Source organism: Gekko japonicus, unplaced genomic scaffold, assembly GCF_001447785.1.
Source record: "Gekko japonicus isolate JY-2015 unplaced genomic scaffold, Gekko_japonicus_V1.1 scaffold321, whole genome shotgun sequence".
Taxonomy (NCBI): domain Eukaryota; kingdom Metazoa; phylum Chordata; class Lepidosauria; order Squamata; family Gekkonidae; genus Gekko; species Gekko japonicus.
Genome location: NW_015169181.1, coordinates 829,847 through 844,673, shown reverse-complemented (window position 1 = coordinate 844,673; position 14,827 = coordinate 829,847). Strand labels below are relative to the sequence as shown.

Sequence of the window (14,827 nt, the reverse complement as noted above, 5' to 3'; positions counted from 1 at the left end):
TGCAGATGCCTGAGCGACTCGTGGGGCCACTTGAAAAAGGATTGCGCCCTCCGAAGCCCATTGACTTCAGTGGACTTTGAAAGGTGGCCTCTCGCCTTAGGATGGTGCTGCAGATAGCATAGACTGCCTTTAGACTGGAAAGATTGGAGGGAGGATTTTTTGGGAGGTGGGTGTGCCAGACACCTGAAAGTGCCATGCCTTCCTCTACATTTAGTTCAGCTGATGACATGAAGCAGCATATATTAAATCTAGTAAAACAATTATTATACATTTAAAACCACTCAAAATTTAGTCAAATTTAAAACAGGCCAATGAAATACATCCTGGGCCTCGGCCACACGGGCAGGAAAATGCGGGGGGGAGGCGTGGCTGTTTGCCCCGGAGTAAACTAACGCGTGATCAGGCGTCGGGTTGAGGTCCCATCAAGCTCCCGTGGTTAGGGGGGAGGTGCCGATCACACGACGTGGCAAAGAAGCGGAGTGGTGCGGCAAACGGGGTTGTGTTTGTTTTTTAAAACTGAAATGTGCGCATGCTCCGTTGGGTGCTTGTGCGCATCCATGGAGACTTGGGGGGAAAATCCCTTTTTGCGAGGGGACATGGGCAGGCGCTGGAACTACCACCGGAAACGCGATCAGATGCCGCCCTTGCCCTGCGGTTTCCGGAAACTAGTACCTCCGAGGCACTCGTTTTTTACCCCGCATCTTCGGCGGGAAGCCTTGGGTGCGCCACAGGAGCTCTACGCTTCCCAGATGTGGCGGTGAGATGGTGCCCGGAAAATCCGCCTATCTTCCGTCTCTCTAGCGTGCCTAATGCTCCGTGTGACCGGGGCCCTGGTTAATCAAATCCATTCCAGAGCTTGTCAAAATAATACCCAGAAGAAAAGCTAACTGGACGAGGGAGGTCTTCTAACCTTGCAAGGAAAACCCAGCAAGGAATTTCCAGAAAACAGGGCATCTTTCTGGATGGAGTCTTGCATTTCCAAACCATCCATGGACACTCTTTGACTTTTCTCCCCCAGACGTCTGTGAAGATCTTTGATGTTCCTGTGGAAAATCACATCCTCTTATTCATCCCCAAGAGTTCAAGTGCATTCGGCAAGGCTTATGAAGATTTTAAGTCTGTTGCCCAGGAATTCCGAGGGAAGGTTGGTATGGTGCCGTTCATAGTGAGTTTGGATTTCCTACTCCGTAGCATGTACAGCGTCAGAATATGGCCGTTACTGGCTTAGAACACGATCGTTTATCAAAACAAATGCAACAGAATTCTCTCCAGTTCTGGATATTTGCTTTCTGATAAATTTTTCCCAAAGGTTTTATCTGGTCCTGCTGATTTCATTTTTTAAAATTGCCTTAAAATCTTTTTTTTTTCAGGCTCTTAGGAATTTTTAGCCATTCTGATCTTGTGTAGATTTTAGGATTGCCCTGTATGTAAGCTGCTCTAAAAATGTTATAGGTGATGTGGTGGGGTACAAATATGCAGATTCAGATGGGTAGGGATGAGTGTGCTGGCTCTTTCTGCACAGGCTCTTTGCGCTGTGTTCTCCTGCATCTTAATTCTGGTTCTGCCGGGAGAATTTCTAGATTTTGATTCTGAATTGGGAGCATGTTCAGATTGCCCCAGTGGTTCTCTTTCTATATGGCCAGTGCGCGGACTCTAATCTGAGAGAACCGGGTTTGAGTCCCCACTCCTCCACTTGCACCTGCTGATGTGACCTTGGGTCAGTCACAAGCTCTGGCACAGCTGTCCTTGAAAAAGAGCCGTTTGTGTCAGAGTTCTCTCAGCCCCGCCCACCTCACAGGGTGTCTGTTGTGGGGAGGGGAAGGGAAAGGAGTTTGTAAGCCACTCTGAGACTCCAAGTGAAGGGCGGGGTATAAATCCAGTCTCTTCTTCTTCTTCCCATGCACACTGATTAAACTCTGCAAAACAGCACAAGAGCATTCACGCTGGAGCAGAGCAGTGGTCCACCTAGTCCTGTATCCCGTTTCGCCCAGTGCCCTGTCGGATGCCCCTGGAAGGCCTGCAAGCAGAGTACAGGGGCCAAAGCTTCTCCTCTCCTTCACCCTTTGTGCTGTCATTCACTGGTGTCCTGTTTTGTATACCGTTTCCCCCCACAGTGTAGCAGAGCTGTGCCTGCTCAGTCCTCTCCAGTGACGCAGGAATACAGAGCCTCTTCTCTGTCTTTCACACATTCTTCAGATCATGTTCGTCTTGGTGGATACCGATGAGAGCAGAAATGGCCGCGTGATTGAATACTTCCAGGTCATCGAGATCGAGGTCCCTGCTGTTCAGATCTTGAACCTGACCAGCGACGCCAGGTACAAGATGCCCGCAGAGAAGGCGACTGTGAAGAATCTAAGGAGCTTTTGCCAGAGCTACTTGGAGGGGACAGCTAAGGTATGCTCCTCAGAAGGGACCCGATTCTCTGGAACTGCACTAGCTTTAAGACAACCTATATCTGTAGCTAATGTACCCAGGGCGGGTTCCAGGCTTTGGTACCCAGGGGCTCCTGTCTGCCCATCAGCAGTCTCCCCCTCATGCCTCCCTTTCTGCCCCCCACCTGTGCATCCTTCTCCCCCTCGCAAGCCACCCATTGCCCAGTTGCCTGTGCCTCCCTGCACACCATTTCCCTGACGGCGTGGGCCGGTGCGTGCAGCTAGGAGTGTGGCTGCCACGGCAACAGAAGAGCAGCCACGGTGCACTTCCCACAATGCCCTTCCCTAGTGATGCTGGGCAGCCGGAAGCACAGGTGGTGGAGCACTCCAAGGAAACAGATGGGGAAAGGCATGCAGAAAGGGGGCAGGGGGAGGGGTGTAGGTGGGAGTCAGGGGCCCTGGGCCCTGGCAGCTGCCCCACTTCAACCAGGAAAGGCCCCACTTCAACCAGAATTAAAGAAAAGGAGAAAAAAGGTCTGTGGGACGACCCAATTAAGTATGAGAGCAAAACCCTTCTGTCTAAATACATAAACAGTAAACGGCAAACAGCTAAAGCAGTATAAGAGTCCACAAGACAGAAGTCCATGCAAGAGGTCCAAAAGGATCCACAAAAGGAAGACCAGACTCGGTGAGTCCCGAATGGGGTTCTATTAATGCTTTGATCTGAAGAAGAATATTTAGAAAAGAGGAGAATAAGAAATCTGGAAACCTCTTTATCAACATGGCTTCATTTGAATAAATTTACAACTCCTAGGCTACATTCTCACCACTGACTCCGGTCTTCCTTTTGTGGACCCTTTTGGACCTCTTGCATGGAATTCTATACTGTGGACGCTATACTGCTTGAGCTGTTTGCCATTTACTGTTTATATATTTAGCCTGAAGAGCTTTGCTTTCATACTTAATTGGGTTGTCTCACGGACATTTTTTCCTTTTCTTCACTTCAACCAGAGCCAGCATGAGCATAGTGGTTAAGAGCGGTGGTCTCTTATCTGGAGAACTGGGCTTGATTCCCCCATTCCCCCACATGCAGCCAGCTGGGTGACCTTGCGTCAGTCACAGTTCTCGCTGAGCTCTCTCAGCCCCACCTACCTCACAGGGTGCCTGTTGTGGGGAGAGGAAGGGAAGGTGATTGTAAGCCACTCTGAGACTCCGAGTGAAGGGTGGGGTAGAAATCCAATTCTTCCTCCTCCTCCCCCCAGTGTGATATAACAGAGTGTCAGATGGAATACAGGAGAATTTTCACAGTGCTGCATCCAGGATTCTCCTGTTCTCTAAGAACATAAGAACATAAGAGATGCCAATGTTGGATCAGGCCAAAGGCCATCCAGTCCAACTCTCTGTATCACACAGTGGCCAGAAATACCAGTGCCATCAGGAGGTCCACCAGTGGGGCCAGGACATTAGAAGCCCTCCCACTGTTGACCCCCCCCCCCCAAGCACCAAGATGACAGAGCATCACTTGCCCCAGAGTCCCTATCTATACCTTGTGGCTAATAGCCACTGATGGACCTCTGCTCCATATGCTTATCTAATTCCCTTTTGAAGCCGTCCATGCTTGTAGCCGCCACCACTTACTGTGGCAGTGAATTCCACGTGTTAAACATTCTTTGGGTGAAGAAGTACTTCCTGTTATCCGTTCTAACCCGACCGCTCAGCAATTTCATGGAGTGCCCACGAGTTCTTGTATTGTGAGAAAGGGAGAAAAGTACCTCTTTCTCTACCTGCTCTTTCCCATGCATAATCTTATAAACCTCAATCATGTCACCCCTCAGTCGTCGTTTCTCCAAGCTAAAGAGCCCAAAAGAGCTCTATTTGGGGGCATCATTACTTGAATGGCAGGATATGGATATTGGACTGGATATGGGAAGCGGTTGCACCTTTCCCATGCACCTGGGCTCCGGGTGGGCTGCACGGTCCTCTTTTGGGCTTCCTGCTGTTTGAGGGCCCAGCGGGTTGTCCGTTTGTTGACAGGGTCCGTCCCAGTGGCACAGAAAGTGTCTGTGGGAGTGGACGTTTTTGCAGCACAGGGGAGGGAAGCGGAACTCTCTCTGTGCCCTGACCTGCCTGTAATCTCTTTCCCCAAATGCCTTATCCCAAGCAAGATCAGTTCTGGTATCAGAACTCAACTGAGAAGGGAAAAAAAAGCTAAAGGTCAGGGAAGCCACGGGGAAACGGTTTCATGTCTCTTATCCATGTTGTTCTACAAATTGGACCCAGTTTTGATTTGTGACCATTGCATTTTAGTTGGACTTTGCTCTACGGCACAATGCTGAATAATTGGCTGTTGGAGCTAACGGTCAGGCGAACCGCTCCAAATGTTTCTTTTTTGCAAGACTGCCGCTCAAATACAGCATGAGGCAGCAATCCACCGGCTTTCTCTTCTGGTCTGTCTTCCTCTTATTAGCGACATCTGTCCAGTGAGGAAATCCAAGAAGGCTGGGACCAGAAGCCAGTTAAAGTCCTTGTTGGGAAGAACTTTGATCGGGTCGTCTTTAATAAGAAGAACCACGTCTTTGTGATGTTCTGTGAGTAGCTTGTACCACTGGGCAGAATTTGTGATCCAAGTCCCCTTAAGTTGGAAGTAGCGTGATATGTTACCTTTGGGCTATTTATTGTGCAGTCCTCAATACGTATACTCAAAAATAAGTCCCATGGAATTGAATAGGACTTACGTAGTAAACGGGTTCAGGATTACAGCTCTATAGACGTTCCTCCTCAACATAATTACTTCCATTATTTTAAAAAAGTGTCATATAGCGCAGCAGATGAAACATCACACAAAGGCAACTGTGAAATCAGCAATTGCCTGTTCACGCAGGTTCTCCATGGTGGCGCTTACACTGTGAAATGGTCTACCAGAAGCTATGAAGAAGGCCCCCCACGCACTTCTTTGGTTTTGCAGAACGTGCAAAGCAGAATTGTTCAGGAGGGCATTCTTGTAAAAGGAGGAAAGCTGTTGTGTAATACACACACACGCACAGAGACCTTTATTGACATTACAGCACAAATCCAAATAAAATACACTGGAATCTGTGGTCAGAAAGAACATCACCTCAGCTGTTGTGTAATGGTTCAGCTCAGAAGGTGACTTTTGTTAGAAATAAAAGAGCAAGAGTGCAGTAAGCTCCTCCCCTGCCACAAATTTTGTTAGTCTTTTAAGGTGGACTCTTTTCTACTGCTCCAGACAGACTAACATGGCTACCCATCTTGATCTATCTCATTAAGGATAAAGTCTTCCCTGGTCTGATTGTCTTGTTGCTTTTGAATGGTTTCTTCTTCTTCTTCTTCTTCTTCTTCTTCTTCTTCTTCTTCTTCTTCTTCTTCTTCTTCTTCTTCTTCTTCTTCTTCTTCTTCTTCTTCTTCTTCTTCTTCGTCGTCGTCGTCGTCGTCGTCGTCGTCGTCGTCGTCTTCTTCGTCTTCTTCGTCTTCTTCGTCTTCTTCGTCTTCTTCTTCATCGTCGTCTTCTTCGTCGTCTTCTTCGTCGTCTTCTTCGTCGTCTTCGTCTTCTCTTCTTTTCTTCTTCTCTTCTTCTTTTTTCCTTCTTCTCCTCCTCCTTCTCCTCCTCCTCCTCCTCCTCCTCCTCCTCCTCCTTTCTTCCCCCTCTTTTACAACCACAGCCCAACTGCATTATTTTGTTTTACTGGGAATCTGTTCTGTTAAGATTCAAACATTAATCTGTTCTGATTCAGATGTTATCACATCTTGTAATCTACTTACTGATTGACTGAGAAGTTTTTATCTTGCTTGAAATTCGCCATAAGCCCCCGAGAGTAAGGAAGACTATAAACGAAAGTAATAAACAAACAAGCCCAGAAGCAAAATGCCACATTCGGGAGGCCTGACGGCCTGTTTGTTTATGATGGGCAGAGATACAAGCAGCCCAGCCACCTGCCTGGGCAGCCCTTCTTACTCTGCGCCAGGGCTTTTTTTGGTAGAAAAAGCCCAGCAGGAACTCATTAGCATAATAGGCCACACCCAACAGCAGGAATTTTTTTTTAGCAGGAATTCATTAGCATATTAGGCCACACCCCTGACAGCACAGCTTATTCGCCTATTAGGCCATGCCCCCATGTTACCAGAATCCAGCCACACCCACCTTTTGCTTCTTATTCTGTTGACCTTGTTTGTTGTCAAAACCCAGGGCCTTTTTTTGTAGCAGGAACTCCTTTGCATGTTAGGCCACACACCCCTAATTGTAACCAATCCTAGTGAGTTTCTGCTGTTGGGTGTGGCCTATTATGCTAATGAGTTCCTGCTGGGCATGGCCAACACAGAAGGGATGTGCATTATAATCCCCCCCCCTGTTAAGGAGGCCCACCAGGAGAGGCTCGCCCCACAGCCTGTTGCCAGTGCCACTGCGCATGCTCAGAAGCATCTCTCTGTGAGGACAGTCCCCCCCCCCCCTTTTTTAATCCCCAGATGCACCTTGGTCTGAGGCCTGCCAGAAAGTGCTCCCAATTTGGGATGAGCTGGGCACGATGTACGAAAAACGGAAAAACGTCGTCATTGCCAAGATAGACTACACAGCAAATAACGTCCAGTTACTCAACGTGGAACGCTACCCGTTCTTCAGATACTTCCCTGTTGGGTCTGCAACCCAGGTGAGGCATTTTTAATCAGCCAGGCACGTCTGTGGTTTCTTCAGGGCATGGCACGTGGGACACTGGGCATCTGTGGGCATCTCTGCTAGGGCTGTGTTGGTTCTCTGTGCCCTTCTCACCCATGGGGGTGATCAGAAGAACACGCAGGAACAGAGGCCCCTTGGTTAAGGGGACTGAATTAGCAGGCAGGTCCATCATTTGAAGTCCAGATGAATGCATGTGGAAGTGGGAGCCTAAGTCAGGGCTACTTAGTTCTGGACTGAGCTGCTCTGGGCGAGTGATCAGCGAGGGCCACCAGGACAAGAACCGCTTGTCGTTGCTTTTCCCTCCTGACTCTGCAGGGTGACTGGTGCCGTTACTTTTTTTTCTGGCATCTCCTCCATCTTGCTTCCTCAACAAGCCAGCCCCGGTTTCATCTCAGAGACATGCAGACTCTAGGATATCTGCCGTTAGGCGTCGCACTCCATACCTCTTAAATGCGTGAAAAGGAAGACAGAATGCTTCCCGTGGCCTAGGAGCAATTCCACCTGGCATGAGGGGTGAGCATGCTTCCGTGTCCAACTGTGCATGCTTGATTCCCATACCACAGTTGCCGGCAGTGTGCCTTGATGAGGCCATCGTCGCTCCTGTTAGTCTTGGCATTTATTTATTTATTTTTCGCATTTATACCCCGCCCTCCCCAATGGGCTCAGGGCGGCTCACCGAGGCAAGGGGGGAAAACCCGAGCCATAATTAAAACATACGATACACAGTAAAAACATCCAACAGTAAAACAGTGGTGCTCTATCAATTGTTAAACTTAAGTCCAAGATGGCTCAGCTCAGTTCTCCAGAATCCATTGCCACTATCTCCAGAACTTGATCTGGTGTCGCACTGATAGACAAGCAGAAAATGGAAAAGTCGTTTTCTCAGGCTCTTCTAATGAGTCCAGAGTCGCTTCTTTTTCTGATCTTGGCAGGAGACATTGAGAAGATGCAGGGGGCCCCCGTCCTCTTGTTGGAAGGCAGGAACTGATGTTGGTGAATCATCGTTCTTCCTCGGCTTCACATTTATTCAGAGGGTGGATTGGTAGAGAGCTACAACTGCTTCAGCCATGCTGTTTCGTTACATAGCAGAGGGTTTCACTTGGAAGTTTCCCACAAACCAGATGAGAACTCAGAACAAGAGCAAATGAGCGCGCAGCATTTCCACTTCCTACCAATGGCCTGACGTGGAGCATTAAAATCAGAATCCGGCCCTGCTTGTTCCTCACTCAGAGGTCTCCAGATGCCGGGCAAAAGCTTGCCGCTTGTGTCCTGACTGCCTTTTGGGTGGGCTCTGCCGGCCCCAGCCATTCTGCTGTGCTTTTCAAAAAGACAGAAACGCTCCTACAACAAAGGAGATCACCAATAATAATAAAAAAACCCCACATTAAACAAATGGTCGCGCTCCACCATCCGGATGGATAATCTAATTGAAGTGAGAACATCACCTCTGGAGCCAAGTAATTTGATTCGATGGTACTTTTTGATAATTAAGACATTACTCAGGTTTTCATTTTTGCCTTTATTTCCCTGCACATAAATTACATCCAGTGACATTTGTCCTCATTTAATCTTGTAAGGAGGGTACTCTCTGTTGCTAGGTTTGCAGGCCCGGGTTGTAATGAACCAGACGACAGCCCCTGTGCATTTGGATGGCACGAAATGTGCCACTTAACATAATTCTGTGCAATTTTATTCTTTTGGGAACAAATGCTTTTTGCAATTGTGTTTGACGCTCCCCTCCCCCAATTTCTAGACAGTCTAATCAGGAAGACTGGCAGCCACTGCTGTAACGTATGGTACAGTAGGCAAAGACCTTCTAGTAGCTAGGCAGGTGCATGTGGAACTTAATCCAAATCAAATTTCCTCTTTTCTTTAAATATGGACCAAATCAAACCGTTCAGATAACGACAGTTAGTAATAACCTGGAAATCTTTGGAAACTACCAGTATCCCAGTGCCTTGCTGTCTACTGTTAACCCCTGTATAAGAAGAAGAAGAAGAAGAGATTGTATTTATACCCTGCCCTTCACTACCCGCAGGAGTCTCAGAGCAGCTTACATACTCCTTTCCCTTCCCCTCCCCACAACCCTGTGAGGTAGGTGGGGCTGAGAGAGCTCTGACAGAAACTGCTCTTTTTTCAAGAACAGCTCTTAGAACTACGATTTGCCCAAGGTCATCCAGCCAGGTGCGAGTGGAGGAGGGGGGAATCAAACCTGGTTCTCCCAGATTAGAGTCCACACACTTAACCACTACACCAAGATGGCAGTGAGAGGAATAGTAAGGGGAGAAGGTGACTCAGCAGATAATCTAACTTCCAACCAGAACAGCTAGCAGATGTCCCCACCAAATACGAGCCTCCTGATAGGCCTTCCACTGTACAGAATTTCCATTTTCTGGCCTAGGTGGGTTTTTCCTGATTCTGTGTGAGCAGAAGTGGCCCCTGGTTACTTGCTCTGATGTTGGCTCTACCTCCCTTGACAGGGGCAAGTGTTTTGTTTGCACTCTCTGAACACAGGCGCTGTGATAGGGGCTTGGGGGAGGACAGAGGCAACGGTGGCATATGGGGGAGAGAGGCAAACGTATCGCTTGTATCCTTTGGCAGACAGATGATTTCAGACTGTGGGGGAAGGACGGAGAAGGACAAGGACAAACGCTTCCCTACCCATGTGAAATCTGGCCAAACCAGACGATGTGGGAAAAACTCCGACATCAGTTGGAGTCTAACCTGCAGTTATTCACTAAGACAGCTTTGCAGTACTGATTGGCTCAGTGGAACAGATCCTCCTTAAATCTTGAATTTATAAATGTGGTAACGTTCCCATACGTGTGATTAGATCACAGGGTTTCAGAGGCTTCAGCCCTCTGTTAACCTCAGCCTCCCTCTTGTCTCTCTATACTTTTTTTGGCCAGGTTGACCCATACAAAGGAGAACACACTCTTGACGCTTTCGCTGAATTCCTAGAAGAAAAAATTAAGACAGAAAAGAAGGTAAGGGAATGGGGCCACCTCAGAAGGAGACTTGTGTGAAGGGTTTACTCCCACCCCAAAACATGAATGAATTAATACCCTTTCATGGGAGGTAGGGTGACAGAGTCTAGGCCCAGCCTGGCTGATGAGACCGAATTTCAAAGCCGGGCTGGTTCCAAGTGAATAGCTCCATTTCAGCTCTGTTTCTCCCTTGTAAGCAATGCTGCCAACCTTACTTTGACATCAGTTGCGCATACAGGGCATGAAATGGCATAACAATGGTGTACAGGTGGCCTGCCTAAGCAGGAAAATGAGGTGAATCAAAATGGGAAAGAAACATACGCAGTCCTGTTAGCTTAGTCTGTAGTCCACTTTCAGGATTCCAGCTGCTTCACACATGCAGTCTTCTTTTAATCTTCACAACAGCCTTGTAAGGTAGGCCACTGTTGTTATCCCACTATTCAGATCCCAACACGGTCCAAAAAATTTGCTTTTTGTCTGGAAATGTAAAAAAAAAAAATCCCTTTGTTAACTTGTTTGTGGGGGGGGGAGGTGCCAACCCCCGCGTCCCGCAATACTTGTTGGTCAGCTCTTTTTGAAGCAGACTGAAAGCTAATTTCTCAAAAAGGGCTTGAATCTATCCACAATAGAACTTGCTAGCAATTTCGTGGCACAGAAGTGAGCATAGCCTTTATGCAGTAGCTCTATTGCATAACGCTGTTTTTATTGTCTGCTTTTTCAAAGGTGTCGTCAAAGACCAAGAAAAAAGATGTTGTGAAGAAAGAGGCAAAAATCACAAAAAAGGAAGAACTTTAGTGCCCCCCCCCCCGGCTGCCTCAGCAAAGGAGTGTTGAGAATCCCTTTTGATCTGATGCTGGGGAAGTCAGGAAAGCCTTCAGAAAATAAAACCAGTGGTGCTGCAGTGGCTCAGCTGTGCCTAATTTGGCTTTCTCATCTATGCTCAACAGCTTTTCCGATTCTCCTGAACAGCGCTTCATTCCTCTTGACGGAAGCAAATCCGGGGAAACGTTCTGCCCTGTCAAAAGAATAGTTCAGGATGGCTGTTTGTTTATTTGCACCTTTTCTTCATTTGGACTCTGCCTTCCTCCCCAGCGGGGACCCCGAGCGGCTTACCCCGTTCTCCCCTCCTCCCTCTTATCCTCACAACAGCCCCAGGAGGCAGGTGAGGCCGAGAGAGGGTGACTGGCCTGAGGTCGCCCCATGAACTTCCACGGTTGAGCTCCTTGGACTTGATCTGTAACCAGGGGTCATTTCATAGAAAAAGAGGTGCAGGAGCTCATTAGCATAACTCATTAGCATAATTTATTTGCATATGCCACACCTCCTGACATCACCAGAAGTGTGTCAGAAGGCGACACCCACTGCTCAGGCTCCACTGGACTGTTTTGGATTGCTAGCCATTGGAGGGGGGAACATGCAGATCTGCCCTCACAGAGGAGGGAGAGCTTGTACCTGAAGGCGGGCTGGGGGGGGGAGGCTCTGCAACTTACCTGGCTGCTTCTTGCTCCTCGTGGCCCGACTGGGAGCTGCTGGGAGCAGGGGGTGGGGCTTGTTGCATGTGCCCGCCCCCTGGGCTCTTTACTGCCGAAGCTCCGCTCCTGTGCGCTCCCGCAGGAAATGACCCCTGTCTGTAACCAATATTCCCTCTAAGCTGTGGAGTCTTGTGAGCAAAAATTCTACTTTGTGAGCTACTGGCATTAAAGCTGTGAGCCAGCGATTTGGCTACTGCATAAATTAGCTTGCTCTGGACCCATCCTTCCTGAGCGAAGACAAAAATGCGTGAGCTGGAGGCTAAAAAAGTGTGAGCTACCTCACACTAGCTCAGCTTAGAGGGAACACTGTATATGTAACCTGCCTGGGTCGACAGGTTCTGTTGGTTCTTCCAGCCCAGGTGGCTGTCGTTTTAGCAATGGTGGGGTGGGGGTGGCGGCAGTGGGTGCACCCCCCCCCCGGTCACTGTTTTTCCCCACCGAAGAGCAGTGTTCCCTCTAGGCTGAGTTAGCGTGCGCTAGCTCACAGTTTTTTAGCCTCCGGCTCACACAATTTTTGCCTTTGCTCAGGAAGGAGGGCTCCAGAGCAAACTTAAGTTAACTTAAGTTAAGCAGTTGCCAAATTGCTCACTCACAACTTTAATGCCAGTAGCTCACAAAGTAGAAGTTTTGCTCACAAGACTTCACAGCTTAGAGGGAGCATTGCTGAAGAGTTTCCCCTCCTAAATATGTTTCCAGTTTGACTTCCATTTGAGCAACTGGGGCTTGTTTTCCGATACCCTTCTAGTTGTTAGAGAGTCTGTAGCTGCCGTGACCATCGGTGGAGCGGCTGGTTTTTCCATCCTGGGGGCTGAGGTCTCCCTGGCCCAGCTGTTTGGGAACCAGACTCCCCCACGAGCCACGCCACCTATGAGGACAGCTGGCTTAAGGCCCAGCAGAATAGGTATAAGCCGGAGCATGAAGCTTCTCAGAAGATGCTGATGAGTTTTGCCTGTTGGTTTAATGCAGTTGTCAAAAGCTTGGGGGGGAGAGAGATAAACCTGCACAGGGAAAGGCTGAGAAAGACCAGAGAATCCATCTGAGAACACAGTGGGGAAGGAGGTTGGCTCCTGATCGTACGTTGGTTCTCAGTGCCGCAGAGAGCACTGTAAGGACAAGTGGGCAACCCCCCAAGGGGGGTTAAGTGTGCGGACTCTAATCTGGAAGAACCGGGTTTGATTCCCCACTCCTCCACTTGCACCTGCTGATGTGACCTTGGGTCAGTCACAAGCTCTGGCACAGCTGTCCTTGAAAAAGAGCAGTTTGTGTCAGAGTTCTCTCAGCCCCACCCACCTCACAGGGTGTCTGTTGTGGGGAGGGGGAGGGAAAGGAGTTTGTAAGCCGCTCTGGGATTCCAAGTGAAGGGCGGGGTATAAATCCAATCTCTTCTCTTCTTCTTCTTCTTCATTAGAGAATAAAACAGGCAACGGCTGTCCTCCCCTGCTTTTCCTTCCTTCCTGCCCAAACTTATCTCCCCCGGAAGGTGGGAGGCAGTTAAGAGGCAGCAGCGGGATTCTTGCCTGGTGCATTTTGGGTAGTGTCCTTTCCAAAATATCTGGCATCCAGTGCCTCCGGCATCACTGCTCACTCCCCATCAGTAAGTTCAGGCAGGGCAGGAGAGTAACAGGAGCTGTGGCAGCCCAGACAGACTTTCCTAGAGGACTAGATGATGAAGGGCATTTGGACCGGTACTTAACTGTTCCTATTCACCGAACTGTCTGGACTCCCTGCAGCATCAGCATCTCAGTCTTCTGGAATGCCTTCTCCCCTTCCCATAGAGGATAAACTCACCTTTAAAACCAAATCAGGCCCTCGGCCCATCTTGTTCTGGACCGCCTGCTCTGACTGACAGCAGCTCAGGAGCAAAGTGAGACCTTTCCTGGCTCCCGGATAACTTTTAGGTGGAGCTGCCAGAGATTGGAATTGGGGCCTTTCTGCATACAGAACCACAAGCCACACCTCCACCTGGGGGCGAGGGGAGACATGCAAAGAGTCAGAAGCAATCACAGGGGAAACAAGCCCTTCCCAGAGGTACAAAGCAAGGGCTTAGAGGACCGGCTTAATTGAAGCGGCACCTCTTAAGGCACAATCCATCCTTTATTTGTTTCCTCTCCCTTGAACTCAGACTTTCAGATCCGCCCACTATCCCAAGGCTGTTATCAGATTGCCTTGTGTAAAAGACTGTAAATGAGTTTGCCAGGGTTCAGGCACAATCCATTCAACAGAGAAGTACGGTTATTATTCTGGCCTCGTTTGCTAACTGGCATCCTTGAATCTGGCTGGCTGTTCTTTCAAAGGTAATTTGGCCAAAAAGCCTCTTCCTTAAACGCTGTGAAACTCACAGATATGAAAAGAACATGACACACACACCCATCCCCAGCAAGCCAAACATTTACAGTGCGTGGAGTGACTCCAGCCGGAGCACACTGAAGTCAATGGGTTTAGACTAGACTCACTAGAGTGACTCCGCGTGAGGTTTCACTGCTTACAAGCCCCTTTCCCTTCCCCTCCCCACAACAGACACCCTGTGAGGCAGGTGGGGCTGAGAGAACTCTGACAGAAACTGCTCTTTTTCGAGAACAGCTGTGCCAGAACTACAGCTTGCCCAAGGTCATCCAGCAGGTGCAAGTGGAGGAGTGGGGAATCAAACCCGGTTCTCCCAGATTAGAGTCCGTGTACTTAAGAACATAAGAGACGCCAATGTTGGATCAGGCCAAAGGCCCATCCAGTCCAACACTCTGTGTCACACAGTGGCCAGAAATACCAGGTCCCATCAGGAGGTCCACCAGTGGGGCCAGGACATTAGAAGCCCTCCCACTGTTGACACCCCCCCAAGCACCAAGAAGACAGAGCATCACTTGCCCCAGAGCCCCTATCTATACCTTGTGGCTAATAGCCACTGATGGACCTCTACTCCATATGATTATCTAATTCCCTTTTGAAGCCGTCCATGCTTGTAGCCGCCACCACTTCCTGTGGCAGTGAATTCCATGTGTTAATCACTCTTTGGGTGAAGAAGGACTTCCTTTTATCCGTTCTAACCCGACCGCTCAGCAATTTCATTGAGTGCCCACGAGTTCTTACATTGTGAGAAAGGGAGAAAAGTACCTCTTTCTCTACCTGCTCTTTCCCATGCATAATCTTATAAACCTCAATCATGTCACCCCCTCAGTCGTCGTTTCTCCAAGCTAAAAAGCCCTAAGCGCTTTAACCTTTCCTCATAGGGAAAGTGTTCCAACCCTTTTATCA

At 48.9% G+C, this 14,827-nt stretch overlaps 1 protein-coding gene across 1 annotated transcript in view; it reads left to right on the top strand.

The window, feature by feature from the left end:
* Positions 1–10,844, top strand: part of PDILT (protein disulfide isomerase-like, testis expressed) — a 34,315-nt gene extending 23,471 nt beyond the window's left edge. The window contains exons 8-13 of the mRNA XM_015416110.1: positions 1,019–1,144; positions 2,197–2,394; positions 4,840–4,960; positions 6,855–7,036; positions 9,972–10,049; positions 10,773–10,844. Of these exons, the coding sequence (XP_015271596.1) occupies positions 1,019–1,144; positions 2,197–2,394; positions 4,840–4,960; positions 6,855–7,036; positions 9,972–10,049; positions 10,773–10,844 (777 nt within the window). The remainder of the gene's footprint in view (positions 1–1,018; positions 1,145–2,196; positions 2,395–4,839; positions 4,961–6,854; positions 7,037–9,971; positions 10,050–10,772) is intronic.
* The last annotated feature ends 3,983 nt before the right edge of the window (positions 10,845–14,827 follow it).